Here is a 15,460-nt window from a genome sequence, read left to right as displayed (position 1 = left end):
CTATTCATAATCTCGGGTTTGAATCCCCGTCGAACCAAACATGTTCGCTCTTTCAATCGTGTGACCGTTGTAAATTGACGGTCAATCCCACTATTCGTTGGTAAAAGAGTAGCCTAAGCGTTCGCGGTGGGTGGTGATAACTAGTTGTCTTCCCTCTAATCTTACACTGCTAATTGGAGAAGGCAAGCACAGATGGCCCTCGTGTAGCTTTGCGCGAAAATTCAAACATACAAACAAACACACTGATGAAGGTCTATAACAGAGATATTGGTACTGGTTTTAATGAATGATTAAACGGTTCAACTGCACAGGCTCAAAACGTTAATATTCTCCGACTCTGACATGGTTCATGAGTATATGATATTTCTGGAATCTGTAGATTACCATGAACGTATGATACTGTTGGGTTCTTTCCAGGGTAAGAAGAACAAAATATTCACAGTAGTTGAATAATATTACAAAATCTTAAGATAATAAAAGATGTTTGTTACTTATACATATATATGGTGTTGAGCATTAGAATGTATGACACGAGTTTTGTAGAAAGACTACAAGACGTGTATCATCTCCATGTTCTGACTAGCGCTAGAAGAATACGATATCCACAACGTCCCTACAGTAGACAAGATAATTTGATGTTCTCATGTACTGTGATGAACATTAGTAGAGTATGGTAAAAACAGGTCTGAAAAATACAAATTTTCATGTTACACCAATCTTGCAGTAATTTATTTTGTGTTATATATAGCTGTATTTTATTTAAACATTTTTCTGTGATTATTTTCACACACACACATATGGATGCCAGATAAATCCAAATTTATACAGTTAACCAAAGATAAACTTTACAAGTATTTCATGTCATTTCTTTTGATAAACAACAAACGCACTGTGCATGCTTGGTGAAAAGAAACATTCTATATTCAGTTAATGAGGCTGGTGTATACCAAAACAGCAACGTATCTGTTCACAATACGAAACTCATAAAATCAAGAGCACTAGGAAACTGCTGCCTTACACTTTGATGAAAACGCTTTTAAACCCTGTTATTTTTAACCACATCAAGTAGTTACATGAGAAGATAACTATTATTACACGAACAAGGGTTATAACATTTCCTGAGTGTCATATGTTACAAGCAACAGATAAGTTTTAATTCCTCTAGAAAGATGACAGCAATATATTGTTCCTACGTATTTTCAGATACTAAGTATCTATGTGAAATACATAGACAATTAATTATTGTTATCCAGAGAGGGCGTCCGTAATTTATTGGGACACTTCTACGAATAATACAAATATATTGCCTCTTTCAGAAGCAAGTTATATTTCTTTTTACTACTAAATAAACTTTATTTTATGTAGTGTAGATCGATTTGTTTTGTTTTGTTTTGCATTTCTCGCTAAACTATATGAGGGTTATCTACACTAGTCATCCGTAATTTAGCAGAGTTAGACTAAAGGGGAGGTAGACAGTCAACATCATCCACCATCAACTCTTGGGTTATTCTTTTACCAACAAATAGAGTAATTGGCCGTCACATTATTATACCCACTCGATGACGGAGATTCTAACCCGTGACCTACAGATTGTGAGTCGAGAGCCCTAATCACCAGTCCATGCCAGACCTGTAACATGGAATAACCGTGACCTACAGATTGTGAGTCGAGAGCCCTAATCACCAGTCCATGCCAGACCTGTAACATGGAATACCCGTGACCTACAGATTGTGAGTCTAGAGCCCTAATCACCAGTCCATGCCAGACCTGTAACATGGAATAGGTCATTCTGTTGTATTAACAGTTCTGGATCATTATTATTCTTCCATGGAAGGCACATGAGCGTTTATAGTGGGCCCGGCATGGCCACGTGGTTAAAGCACTCGACTCGTAATCCGAAGTTCGCGTGGTCGAAACCCCGTCACACCAAACATGTTTGCTCTTTCAGCCGTGGGTGCTTTATAATGTGATAGTCAACCTCACTATTCGTTGGTAAAAGATTAGTCCAAGAGTTGGTGGTAAGTGGTGATGAGTAACTGCTTTCCCTCTAGTCTTACACTGATAAATTAGGGACAGCTAGCGCAGATAGCCCTCGTGAAGCTTTGCGCGAAAGTAAAAGCAAAACAAATCCTTATTATTCAAGTTCAAATAGCGGAGATTTGTACGAATCACATAAAGCATACAGTATGTTTTTTTACTGGGAGAGGTGTAAAATTGAATTTGATATTGTATATTTACAAGTTAAAAAATAAATATTCTCATAGCTTCTAAGTGTGCTAGACTTCGTATTTCCTTATAGCACGTAAATGTTGACAGCAATATATATAAAATAACGTAAAAGCAATGGTTATAATTTGATAAAGCTTCCATTTTATTCTATTTTTTAATTTAACGTTTTACCGACATTTTTAACACTGATGTAAAAGTAGAAACATTATAAGGCCAAGATAGGCCTTCTGGTAATGCTTTTAAATGATTTCTATTGTTAGATATCTGTAATGAAGCAATTACTAAAACAAGCTGAGTATTAATTATGATACATAGTTCACGGCTCAATTCACATCGCCCAAATGACATTTGTAAATTCTTTTATAAGTTTTGAACTAACTACAGAAAAAAAAAAAAACAACTTATTAATGATCTTTAGCTTTCTGGTTTGGTTCGGTTTTTGTTAAACAAAGAGCAATACCAAGGACTATCTGTGTTCTGCATACCACTGGTATCGAAACCCGAATTTTAGCGGCTTTAGCCTGCAATCTCATCGCTATTCCACTGCGGGTGTGAACTTAGTTTTCTGGAGAACATAGTTTCAATCTAATTTATTACATTCATTCAAATAGGTTGTTTTGATGTCTATTTTTTAAGCTGCCCCAATAACCTAAAATAATTTGGATGTTTGTATAACATACGACCTGCTCTCCCAATTGACTATCTATTATTATCCAGCGGACTAACTAGTTATTTGTTTATAGGTTATTTTGTAAGTTTCTGTTTTCAAAACACTATAGCAAATTCGAGTCATCTATTTACAGATACGTGCATGAAAATCATAACAACCAAATACATAAATAACTGGATAGCTTCACTTGAACCTGTTAAACATAGTACATAAACATGATATTTTAAATACTGAACTTTTCTCTGAATATGATGAATTGGATAGAATTTACATGGGCAAGCGAACTGAACATCTGTACCTGAGTTCAGTGGATATCTAAGTGTTTTCGCACTTATAATGGACTAGCTCTTTTATTGCAAATGTTCCGAAGAGTAATGGCTTACGATAAACTTCGTCGCTTTACCACCAGAATGTACTGCAGTTTGACTTGAGCTAGCCGTCTCTAATTTAGCAGTGAAAGACTAGAGGGAAGGCAGCTAGTCATCACCACCTACCACCAACTTTTGGGCTATTCTTTTGTCAAAGAATAGTGGGGTTGACCGTACATTATAACACTTTCACAACTGAAAGGGCAGTATGTGTGGTGTGACGGGGATTCTAACCCGTGACCTTCAGATTGCGAGTCAAGAGCCATAACCACAGAGACCACAGAAAAGTAGTATATATTACGTCTATGCATCCTTTGTAGCTTAACAAAAGATTGCAGCCTGTGTACATTAAAATCTTGTTTTGTGCCAAACTTGTGTTTTAAAGATTGTAACTATACTGAGAGCAGAATGTACGTAAAAAAAAGAAATACAAAAAATGTGGCAGAATATTTATAAATAGATACAAAGAAGCATTTGACGTTTCCTAATTTATTTTAGTTAAATATACTTCGTAAGGCTTGAGTGTAAAACACAAATGTTCATTTATTTGATATTTCTATCAAACGGAGAGAATTCCCCTTTAACGAGAAAAATGAACAAATACAATTGGAAATATGTCTCCGAATACCTTGTATATATACATTGTGTATTTCCAGCCTGAATGGCACCTTATGAGATTCATGAACTAAATCCAGGTCAGATATCCAGGACTAAGGCTTGACCATCCATACTTTGGAACTGCTCACCAGATAGAGGGCAACCACTCTGCAGTACTAACCACCTAACTATTACTTTTAACAGAAGAGTGTTAGAAGAACCTAGTTATGAAGATCAACCATCTGTTTATCTCATTACAGTGCTAAAGTAAAGTAGTGATTCTGAGGTCATGAAATTCTAAAACGCTCAATTCTCTGAGTTTAATATGATGGTCTATCTTATTACAGTGCTATAGTTTTACACTGTATAGTAGTGGCACCAAGATCGTGAAATTCACACACGTGCAACCATGTGAGTTTCCTATGATGGCATCTTGAGTTTTTCAAATACATGAAATGAACTACATAACATAACTGGAGAAAAGTAAATACCCTCTCATCAAAAAAGAGAAGTTTAAAATCCTTGATGGTCTTGGAATTACTTTTTCCGTCGTAGATCAAGCTCAGTCTGATATCAAATTATTACGTATTTCCTCACGTCGTTAAAATTTCATTGTAATAAACTTCTAAAATGGACAGGGAGATCAGTCACAGCGTCTTGACAAACCTTCCACTAATTCTCCACTACATTGACGTCGGCTTCCAAGCCTAATTTTAAACAAACCGAAGGCACAAAAAGCCATGGAAACTGCACCTGAGAACTGGACAAGTGGTATTGTTGTGGTTCGAGATTCCCCGGTTATCGTCTTCATGAAAACAAACAATTGTTGAGCTCGAGGTGTAGCTGAAAGCTAGTTTGTTTGTCTTAGAACGAAGCCCAATGGCGATCTACTATGTCCACTGTGGGAAACTGAACTCTAGATTTTAGCATTGTAAGTCGTCAAACCTACCGCCAGGGTAATTGTCTAGGAAACCTGAACATTTCTCTAAACTTCTGAGGAGCTTCAGCTTCTCTCGAGCCACAGAAAATGTTCTACATCAAGATGTTCTATCTTTTAGTGGAGCTGTTCAGTGGTTAAAGAAGAAACGGTAAAACGTGCGATGGCTTTTAACGTTGTGTAAACAGAGGTCACGTGTGATTAAAGATACAGACTTATGTTAAGTGTCTGTAGTTTATTAATAGTTCTTCGTTAATTATGCCCCCCAGTGGCTCAACGGTATGTCTGCGAACTTACAACGCTAAAAACCGGATTTCGATACCCGTGGTAGGCAGAGCACAGATAACCCATTGTGTAGCTTTGTGCAACAACAACAAACAACAATAATCCTTAATTATTATTTTATATACATGCTTTATTTTACCCAATATCTTTGTGATTTCATAATTTAATATAAGATTGATTTTATCATATCTTATTTACACCTAATGGTCCTTTTAAGCTTTTATAAAGTCTTGTTTCTATTATTTCTACTAAGCATATAATATATGAATAGATTCACAGTTTAGTTTTCACAGATAATTTGATAAACATATTTATTTAATAAATTATCTCACTACACATTTTTAAGATATTTTTTACCAGTATTTGTGTTGTGTGTTTTGTAAGTTTGTTGCGTATTCTTATAAGCTGTTTTCTTTTTTTTATAATGTATGGAATAATTCTTATGATTTAGTTTATTTTTAATTATTATCTCGCATATCTTGTATGTTGTTGGTGAATGATATTTTTGTCTTACTTCTTTTAGTGATTTATCAACGTCTATTTCGAGATAAAGTGTTTATTTATGTTGTGCACAAAGCTGTTAGATGGGCTATATGTGCTTTGCCCACAGAGATGGTCCAAACCTAGTTATTAGCATTATAAACCTTTGGACTTACCGTTGTGCAACAGGGGCTTCTGGAAAGCAAGATAAACTTTTAAGTAAATATAAATATGATCTGTTTCGTCTTCTATTTGTTTAAGTAATCAAAGGTAAAACTTAATTTTGCATAAACCTTCAAAAGTATCTATGTTGTGATTCATGTCGTATGTTGACTGTCAGTTGATGAATGTTTCTTTGACTGTATTTTTTCTATGTATTGTGAAGTCATGTGATATTTAAATGTATGTAATTTAATGTTACTTTTTTCCCTATACAGTTGTAAATTGTGTGTTAGGATGAATGTAGATAATACTTTTAAGGTTGTTTTGTTAATTTTGGTTATTATTTATGACGGAATAAGGCTGTTTCTATTGGTTTTCTTTGTATACAAATCATGAATAACTGCTACAGTGAAAGATATATGGTTAAGACTATTTTTGGATTTAGAAGCGTTCTAACGATTGATTACTACAAAATCAATTAAAAGTTTAACTCTCTCTCTGTTTCATGGCTCTCATTTAGATTTTCTACAACTAATTGCTTCAGAGCATGGTATTAGCGGAAACATTGGAATAACATTAAACCACGTAAATATTTTAGTGTCAATTTCTTGTGGTCTTTTGTTGATTTCATAGGGATTTTAAATAGTTGTTTCTGAGATGGTTATCAAGTCTGACAACAAACAGGAAGAATATTGTCTGGGTTATAGTTAAATTACGCATATATAAAGATGACTCGTCTTATGCTAATCAGGTTTATGTTTTGTATACTTTTTAAACTTTCAAACATTCATAGTGTTTTTAGATTCGCGTTTCTGAGTCGAGCCCTATAACACTTTATTTAGGGATTTTATTGTTCATCTTGGTTTAATATGTTTTGTTCAGGTTTTCTTTATAATTTTGTAAATTCTTCTTTGTTATTGATTTATGATGACAAATATAGTTGTGTTTGTTTTTATTACGTATTGGTTCATCTATGATTGCATTTGTGTTGATTTTGCCATCATTGGTTATCAATATATCTTTACGTTTCTTTAATCTTTTCCGTGCAGAGATTTCATGTTTTATTAGGGTATTTTTTTAAGATTTAGTTGATTTTAAGGAATGGAATTTGTTCCTTTATAACTTCTTCTAAACGTATTTCAAAGGTAAAATGTGAAGGTTTTTCTAATATAGTTTGATTTATTTTATGTTATTTACATTTTATTAGAGGGTTTGATGTTAGTGTTTTAGTTTTTGTATTTGTTTTTTTAAACTTTCCAGCTAGATCTTCAAAACCTACTCTAAGTTCCAGGATTGACGTTTTGGTATTGAGGATATTATCTTGTACGTTTGTTGAAGTTAGACTTTGCGTGTATATATTTTGTTTGTTTTTGTTGATCTGCAAAGCATTGGTTTAATAGCATTTTTACTCTAAATCTATAGTCAGCCTTTCTAACTAGACAGCAAACATCATCGCAACTATAAAAACCACAGTATCCCTATACAAAACACTATATCTTTTTCAAAGAATCAAACATTAACAAACAAACGCAATCTAAAGGAAGCTATCTATGTTAATTGAGCGAAACAGCTCTACTCGAAATCAATACTCCAGAGTTCCAATATATATCTATATATAATTTGTTATAATGTTGTTTTTGTTTTTGAATTTCGTGCAAAGCTACTCAAAGGCTATCTGCGCTAGCCATCCTTCGTTCTTAATTTAGCAGTGTAAGACTAGAGGGAAGGCAGTTAATCATCACCACCCACAGCCAACTCTTGAGCTACTCTTTTACCAACAAATAGTGGAATGGACTGTCACAGTATAACGCCTCCACAGCTGAAAGGGCGAGCATGTTTGGCGCGACGGGGATTCGAACCCGCGACCCTCAGATTACGATTCAAACGCCTTAATCCACCTGGTCATGTCTGCCCTAGTTTGTTATAAACAAAAAACAAGCCGAAACAAAAATAAAAAACGCTGCATCAATTAGAGTGAAAATATAACTTTGAGAACTGGTTTATCGAAAACTATAAAACTCAGATATTTTTGCTTTAACTTACAGATATATAAATGATTTAATTAGTATAAATAATTTTGCAATAAATAATGTTATTAACACTATTTATTCAGTAGAATTAGAAAGTAAAAATACTTCAATATTTAATACAGAAGGGCATTATTTAGATTTATAAAATTAAAATAATTGGTAAAGATATTATTATGGATATTTTTGATAAAAAAAACATTTTGCGTTTTCAATATATGGTTTCTCTTTTTAATAGCAATATATGAAACCCTTCTGTAATAAGCATTATAGCTTCACAATTATTTAGATTTTGTAAAATTTGTAATAAATTATAACATTTTATTATTAATGTTCAAATAATGATATAAAAATTAATATTTAATGGTTTAATAAAGAAACTTTAAATACAATTATTAAAACATTCTGTGATAAATATTTTAAAAAATTTAATAAAAATTTCTGATAACTATTTTTCGTTGTGAATAAAATCATTAAAGAACTTAGTACTACTTTATGCGAATGAACACCTTAACACATATAAAGGCTTGTTTAGTGTATGAAAATTGGTAGTCACAGTAGACTTAATGGGTGGAAGTTGGGAGTATACTAGTTAGTTCAAATAACTGGTTGATACCATACACACTAGTATAATTCGTCTACTGGGCTACTAATTCATGCCTTATCACCATAATGGGAGCTGGAATGCTAACTTCAGGAGGTAACTTTATTTAACTTTCTTACTCCCAAATGATGGTACATTATTTTGTTTTTTAGGTATTTTTATTTTATTTTTCTTCTTTTTTGAAGAGCAGTCATATTCCCACATATGTCTGTAGGCAGTGAAGGGTGATATAGATGTGGGATGTTGTGGACTTGATCACCCACATCTCGTTCTCCTAATTTCTACTTTTATTATTTCAATTTCTTTATGTGAGACTGATAGACAGTGTATCTCCACCGCAATGAGGGCCCTACTTCCATAGTCACCTCCGAAGCCTAGGATACGTTTAATATTCCACATTATAACTTGTACCCTAGGGATCCATTTAATTAATGCAGCGACGAACTTACAACGCTAAAATCAAGGATTCGATTCCCCTCGGTGGGCTCAGCAGATAGTCCGATGTGGCTTTGCTATAAGAAAACACAATCAAACACACATAACAAACTAACATCAGTCAGAGGTTTGGATTTGCTGTTTTTAATGCAGTCCTTCCTTTTGATTTTTTTTATTTTACTTAACTCTTTAGTATTAATATCCTGTATATATATATATTTGTATCTGATGATAGCATAAGGTTGTCGGAACTTGTACATTTATAATAAACTTATCTTCGTTACCCATTCAAGTCTTCCTCAAACTTTTATTTTCGTTTGTTTGTTGGTAAACACAAAGCCACACATTGGGTTATCTGCGCTATACCCATGATGGATATTAAAAGTCAGGTTTTAATGTTATAAACCTTCAGACAACCATTGAACAAGTGAGGAGTCGGTCTTAGGACAATCGTCGTAGCTTTCTGATTAATGCCAATTAAAACCCTCTCTAACTTTTCCCTGGTATTTACTTATCAGCAAGTGGGACCTTGGTATATGGTCTATAGTCAGGTTCTTGTTTATGAAAGATTATAACGTGTGATATTGCAATATTATGCTTAAATATCAGATAGTAAGGTTTTCACTAATATGAGCTCAGATAAACAGCTTCAAAAAACTTTTTGTTAACATATTGAACAGAACAGCTTCGTCTGAATCAGATTTTTTGTTCATCTCCAATATCAGTTCTGTCTCCAGTAAACATCAATAAAGAATGTGATATGTTATTTCGTCACTGTAAATCTAACTTCCCTTAATCTTTTTTCCCTAAGTATTTTGTTTTTGTTTCTAATTATTTTTGGCATGTCTGCATCATCTTTGCAGTTCAAGTTTCAAGTATTTGGTTATTTTTAAAGTTTTTATTTTCCTTCCTGTTGAAAACTTGTTGTTATTTTATACCCTTATAACATTTTTGTGACGTTTACTTGTTAGACTTTACGAGTGGAAGATTGTTTGTTTGTTTGTTTGTTTGTTTAGAATTTTGCGTAAAGCTATACAAGGACTATCTGCGCTAGCCATCCCTAATCTAGCAGTGTAAGACTAGAGGAAAGGCAGCTTGTCATCACCACCTACCGCCAACTCTTGGGTTACTATTTTACCAACGAATAGTGGGATTGACCGTAACATTATAATGCTCTCACGTCTGAAAGGGCGATCATGTTTGGTGTGACGGGTATTCTAACCCGCAACTATCTGGCCATCCCGGGCCTGACTGGGAGATAAACTACTTCTTCTAATACGTTTAAAAGATTCACACATATTCATGTATGTATGTATAAATATTAGCATTATACGTAAAATACTCTTATATACCTTGACTTTTCATTAAAAGGCTAATAGACTGCCGATGAAATACAAGCAACAAAGAAGTTTTGAGTATTTGATTAATGAGATGTAAACAGCTTGAATAAAATTAATGCTAAAATCCAGAAATGAAGAAAACAACCTAAGATATAAATTTATATATGTGTTCATTCTGCCAAGTTATTGTTAAAATAAACTTAGAATGGAATAATTCCATTTCCCATGACAAAACTCCCCTATTGTCTATCGCTGTTTTTACTTCCAGTACATACATATATTTAAATAATGATAACATAGGGTGATGACATCTACGTTCACTACTCGAAAGAATATACGCGACAAAATTCTTATGGTCAAAGGAGTCACGAACTCATCACGGCGCATGTTAATGATTTGTATTTACCCTTCACATGTCTACTATGTATTCTTGACTGCATGATGATGTACACTTACTGCTACATGATTTCTTAGGTAACTTCCATATAACGTAACATGAGAAGTAAAAAAGTATTTATTTCCGATTTATTGTCTTCGCACTCTATTGACGTTTTCTGAGTAAGCATCTTTGCTTTATAGCTGTAAAAGCTATAAAAAACTTTATAACTATTTTTAAAATTAAATCTTTTTTTCTGCTTCTTCTTAGGTTTAATCAGATATGTCTCGCAATTTCACGATTTTTATTTTTCATATTAAACAATTTTGTATTGCAGTAAATAAGGTTTTGTTTCTGTTTTGTTTGTTTGTTGCATCTGAATATGGAAGTTCATTAGCGCATAACCAGCATGGATGAAGTAGAGATCTCTTGTTCTTTGAAAAATAAACCAATTAGCGGGAAATCTAAGGAGTCTTGAATACAAAAAAAAAAAAATAATAATATGTTGCGTGCTTGGCTAAGTTCGTTATTTTACCCTTTCCTTAGAACAAGGACTTTTAATATGTCATGCGCTGTTGAGTATACTTGAGCTTTAGAGCAAACGAGGGTATATATAATTCAACATTAAACAAAAACAAAGAACAAATGAGAACGTCTTTACATATTCGTTTTCATGTGGTTCTATACATTAAAGGTATACACCGTTCTTCACATACAGTATATGTACTGGCTTTATGTATCTGGTGCACTTTTGATACATACTTTACACAAGGACATTAAGTTACTAGAGTAAGTATCCTCTCGTATAAACTGTAACAAACTGATTGTTAATTTGATGTTACCGACTAGCAACGTGCTTTTCAAATTAATGTCAGAAAGAATGTTGTGCTAATACAGTTTACCAACATGTGTCTAACAGTAACACTATTTAGTAATATGATGAAACGTATTGTGGTAACATTAATACAGTTGACTAAATATAAAAAAAGATACAGAACTAACAGTGAGACGAATTTCAAACGTTACATCTTAGTAGCAATTGAAATGAGCAAATCATTATTACATATGCTTTTGTTTCTTTGGTTTGTCTTTTTTCAAACACGATTTCTTGGTAAAGCATTTACACTGGGATTTGGATGATGTTAGTAAGACTGATGTCGCTCATTTTTACATGTTAACAAAACCATAGAACGTTTTTACTTGTGTATCTCCTCAGAATAGGCTAACATTACACAATGTAAACTTTATAGACAACGTGACTGAGTAAAAAAAAAAAAAAAAAGAGTCCGAATCTTGATCCTTATTCTTCACTCATGTCGTTAATGCCAGGCTAAACTACAGATACTGATTGGTGTTAGGCTTAAATAAATCAAATAGGATTAAGGTAAACAGAAAGAAAGAAAAGTTGTTGTTTTTTTTTTGGAAACTTCATTAGGCATGTGTGAAAGAAAATTCCTACAAACCTTTTGTTCGATTATTTGTTTGTTTGTATCTAAGCGCAAACCTACACAGTTAACTGATGAGTTGTGAAAAGAGAAGGTTTTAAATATGTGACACACTCACACACACACATATATATACGTACATAAGTAAACACATCGCAAATATTTAATTATAATATGTTTTGTTTTTTAAATTAAACAAAAAGCTATACAACGGGCTACCTGTACTCTACCCACCACAGGTGTCGTAACCCGGATTCTAGCGTTGTAGTTCAGCAGATATATTGTTGGAAATGGAAAACAAACAAAAAACCGTGAAATTACTTAGTCTTTGTGTATGTGTCTGTTTTATATATGTGTTCGTGTGGTTTTCGTTATGTATGGATAGAAGATATTTGTATGTTGTGGCTATAATAACACTACAATATACGTGTTATATAACTCGTTGTGATTATGGTTATATTGACTGCAACATTTGAAAGTGTAATACATTGTGATAAAAGATATACCAGTTACTGTCATTCAATCAGTTAGGCAGCACTACACTAGATAATGACTTTAAAAGTACAGACAGTCATATCATTCTAACAATAGTGTGATAAGTGCAGTCGTAGCTCAAAGAACAGAAGTGATACAGGAGAAACGTGTAGAAATGATTATTTTTAGTTGGTAAAGGTTACTCCATACGACACACTGAAGCAGTTTTCAGTTCTCTAGTAGGAAATGTAAAAGAACTTTTGAGAAACTACGTAAAACTAGTCGTGTTCATACTATATGTCATATAATTAGGAAATCACAGCTGTTCTAAAGTAATGTCAAGTAGATCCAGGTATATTCTTTATTTGATATACGTCTGTTCAGTAAATATTTTAAAATGGCCTAACTGTAAGTAAAGGTGGAAATATTTCTTCCTGAACAGTATGATGCACATTAGCACGAAATAGCCTCAGTGGACGTTTAGCTCTTTAAGGTAACATCAGATTTCAAACAATAGGATGAGCAAAACTGGAGAAGGGGTGACTTCTATAGGTTAATTCAAATTTAAACTTTATGTTAGCAATCACTGATAGTTTGATCGATGGCAGAGAGGAGAAAAATAACACGGTCATGTGAGGTATGAACAGAAGTGGTGGCACTATGACAGGAACAATTTTCCCCCCACCTCTAATTCTCTGGCTCGTTCGGTTTATCCTAGCCAAGACCTTGGATTTATTGATCACTGCCACCAAGTGGCCCTGGCGAAGGTCCGTCAATCGTCTGAATTAATGATTCGTCAAAATCCTGTCGTCTTGTTTCTTTTTTTTACAACTCAGTCGACATCTTTAAAGTAACCACCTCCGTCACTGAAGGCATTTGCCTTCGATGGCCTCGACGCCCTCCAGACGTTTACTAAATCTTACCAAATCTCGCAATAGGTATTAACTGAACTTTCTACCGACTCCAAAAGAAGACATTTCTTGACTTTTTAAAAACGTATTCGTGAACAGGGCGAAGAGGGATAATATATATGCCTGAACACCCAAGTTGGGAAAGTGGAATACCTTTCCTCAAAACTAAATACCTACCACAGTTTTTGTTTTTTTAGGTACAAATAAATAATTATTCATCATGTCATTCTCTCCGGATTATTACATCTAATGCAGGTATTCATCTTCCTAAGAATACAATAAATGTTGAAAATGGTGGAACAAAATTTGGATGTGTAACCAGACTAATAGCACAGTAACAACCTTGGCTTGGTATGCACAAAGTATGATATAAATATTTTGTAGATTGTATGAGCTAATATGGAAACTGGGAAGATGAATCAGCAATAAACGATTTAACAGTATTTAACAGTTATACATCGATCAATTTATGATAAATACAAAACGTGGTGTACAGCTACATGTACAGCAAATACAAAATATTAATACATTGTACAACTTCTTCACTTTTATTTTGTATTTTCTGTAATGGTGTGTTGTATTAATGATAAATTGACCATTTAATTCTAGTTACCCTGTGTTTACAACTCCTCTCTTTCAGTAGCACAGTGGTAAGTCTACGGACTTATGATGCTAAAAAAAAACCTTCCTTCAATACCCCTGTTGGGTATACTTATTTCCATATTTTTTTTTTATATATTATATGAAATGTTCTAAGATTGATTTTAAAAATGACTATATAATTCAATGTCGTATAAGTTATATTTCTTGTTATTTTCTGTTTAGAATTACCACCCAACAGGCAGAGAAGATGTACCTAAGCTGTTAAAACCGCAAATCTTGGCTAAGTTTCAAAAGGATAGTATTTGTAAAAGTACTTAAAAGTCAGTGAGTTACTAATGGTGACAAACCTCAGATCAGAACTAATGTTTATCAAAAAACTGTGACCAGATCCACAGAGTAGAAAAATGTATAAAAAAAGAACATACATATATGTCTGAAGTATTAAGATTGCATTCGTTTGTCCATGTATGCAGACATATTTTAGAATAAAAAACTTTGTGTTTCTGTGTGTTAGGGATAGAGCAATTGTGTTAAAGATGCGTGTGAATTAAGAAATTCTGTGTTTGTGTGTGTGTCTGTTTGGACATGCGTTTAGGATATACTTAAATTATAGTTTCTGTGCAACCAATAGCTTAACACAATTTGTAAAAAGAAAGACTACTGCTCTGGTTATGTGAACTTAGAAACAGCATAATGCATAGTAACTAAGCTTACCATTGGATGTTTTAGTCACGTCTGGTTATTGAAAATATGTATATGATAAAACGTTTACTAGAATAGTACAAAATCAAGAATAACATGAAAAAGTTCCCAAACCTATTGTCTTCTTCACTTCAAAATCTTTGAAGCTGTAATCCCTGTCTCCATTGGTTTTCGTAATTACTTTCATTTTGAACGTCGCTGTTATCTGTGCTGTTTGTATCCCAAATAGATTGTCACATAAAATCACACTTTTGTTTTTCTTTACCAGTCACTTGTTTGAAAGGGTTTCAGCGGGCTCATCTCTAACAGTTATATCGTATTGAAATCTCATGAAACACAAGAAGGTTAATGTCTCATACAAACATGAGACAGAAAGCAGTAGAACCTCTGGCAGAACAAATGTTCTTTCATCAACTTTGAAACGTAAAAAATTTTCATGTATGATGTTATTCAATGCAAGTTGGAACGACAACTATATGCAGTTTTAATTTAGCTAGCGAGAAAGAACTTGGAAGAGGAGTTCTTACCCAACCGACATGTTACTAAAGAGTAACTAAGGTAATTACGGCAGTGGTCTTCGTGGACCAGTGTCTTCACGTATCGTAACAGATGCAATAGAGCCACTGTTAATACGCTTAATATTAATGGTGGCGCCATCTTGTGTCAGTCTCTACATTATATTCCTCCGTGGTATTTTACAAGAATGGCAGAACGCGAGTAGAAAACGTGCTAAGAAGCGTGGGTGCTCTAACTATAGCAACTTAACTAGCCTAATTTGCTGAAAGCCTGTCATGTATTTTTGGAGGTACAAACTG

General features: G+C 33.5%; 1 protein-coding gene across 3 annotated transcripts in view; it reads right to left on the bottom strand.

Moving 5' to 3' along the window:
* LOC143225690 (cAMP-dependent protein kinase catalytic subunit 3-like) overlaps nucleotides 1-15,259 on the bottom strand; it is a 52,483-nt gene extending 37,224 nt beyond the window's left edge. For all 3 annotated transcript variants that reach the window (XM_076455549.1, XM_076455550.1, XM_076455548.1), the window contains exon 1: nucleotides 14,760-15,259. In XM_076455549.1, the coding sequence (XP_076311664.1) occupies nucleotides 14,760-14,832 (73 nt within the window). In that variant the 5' untranslated portion in view covers nucleotides 14,833-15,259. The remainder of the gene's footprint in view (nucleotides 1-14,759) is intronic.
* Between the last annotated feature and the right edge of the window lie 201 nt (nucleotides 15,260-15,460).

This window comes from Tachypleus tridentatus, chromosome 9 (genome assembly GCF_004210375.1).
Source record: "Tachypleus tridentatus isolate NWPU-2018 chromosome 9, ASM421037v1, whole genome shotgun sequence".
In the NCBI taxonomy this organism is placed as follows: domain Eukaryota; kingdom Metazoa; phylum Arthropoda; class Merostomata; order Xiphosura; family Limulidae; genus Tachypleus; species Tachypleus tridentatus.
Note: the sequence above shows the minus strand (reverse complement) of the source record. Positions and strands in the feature narration are given on the sequence as shown.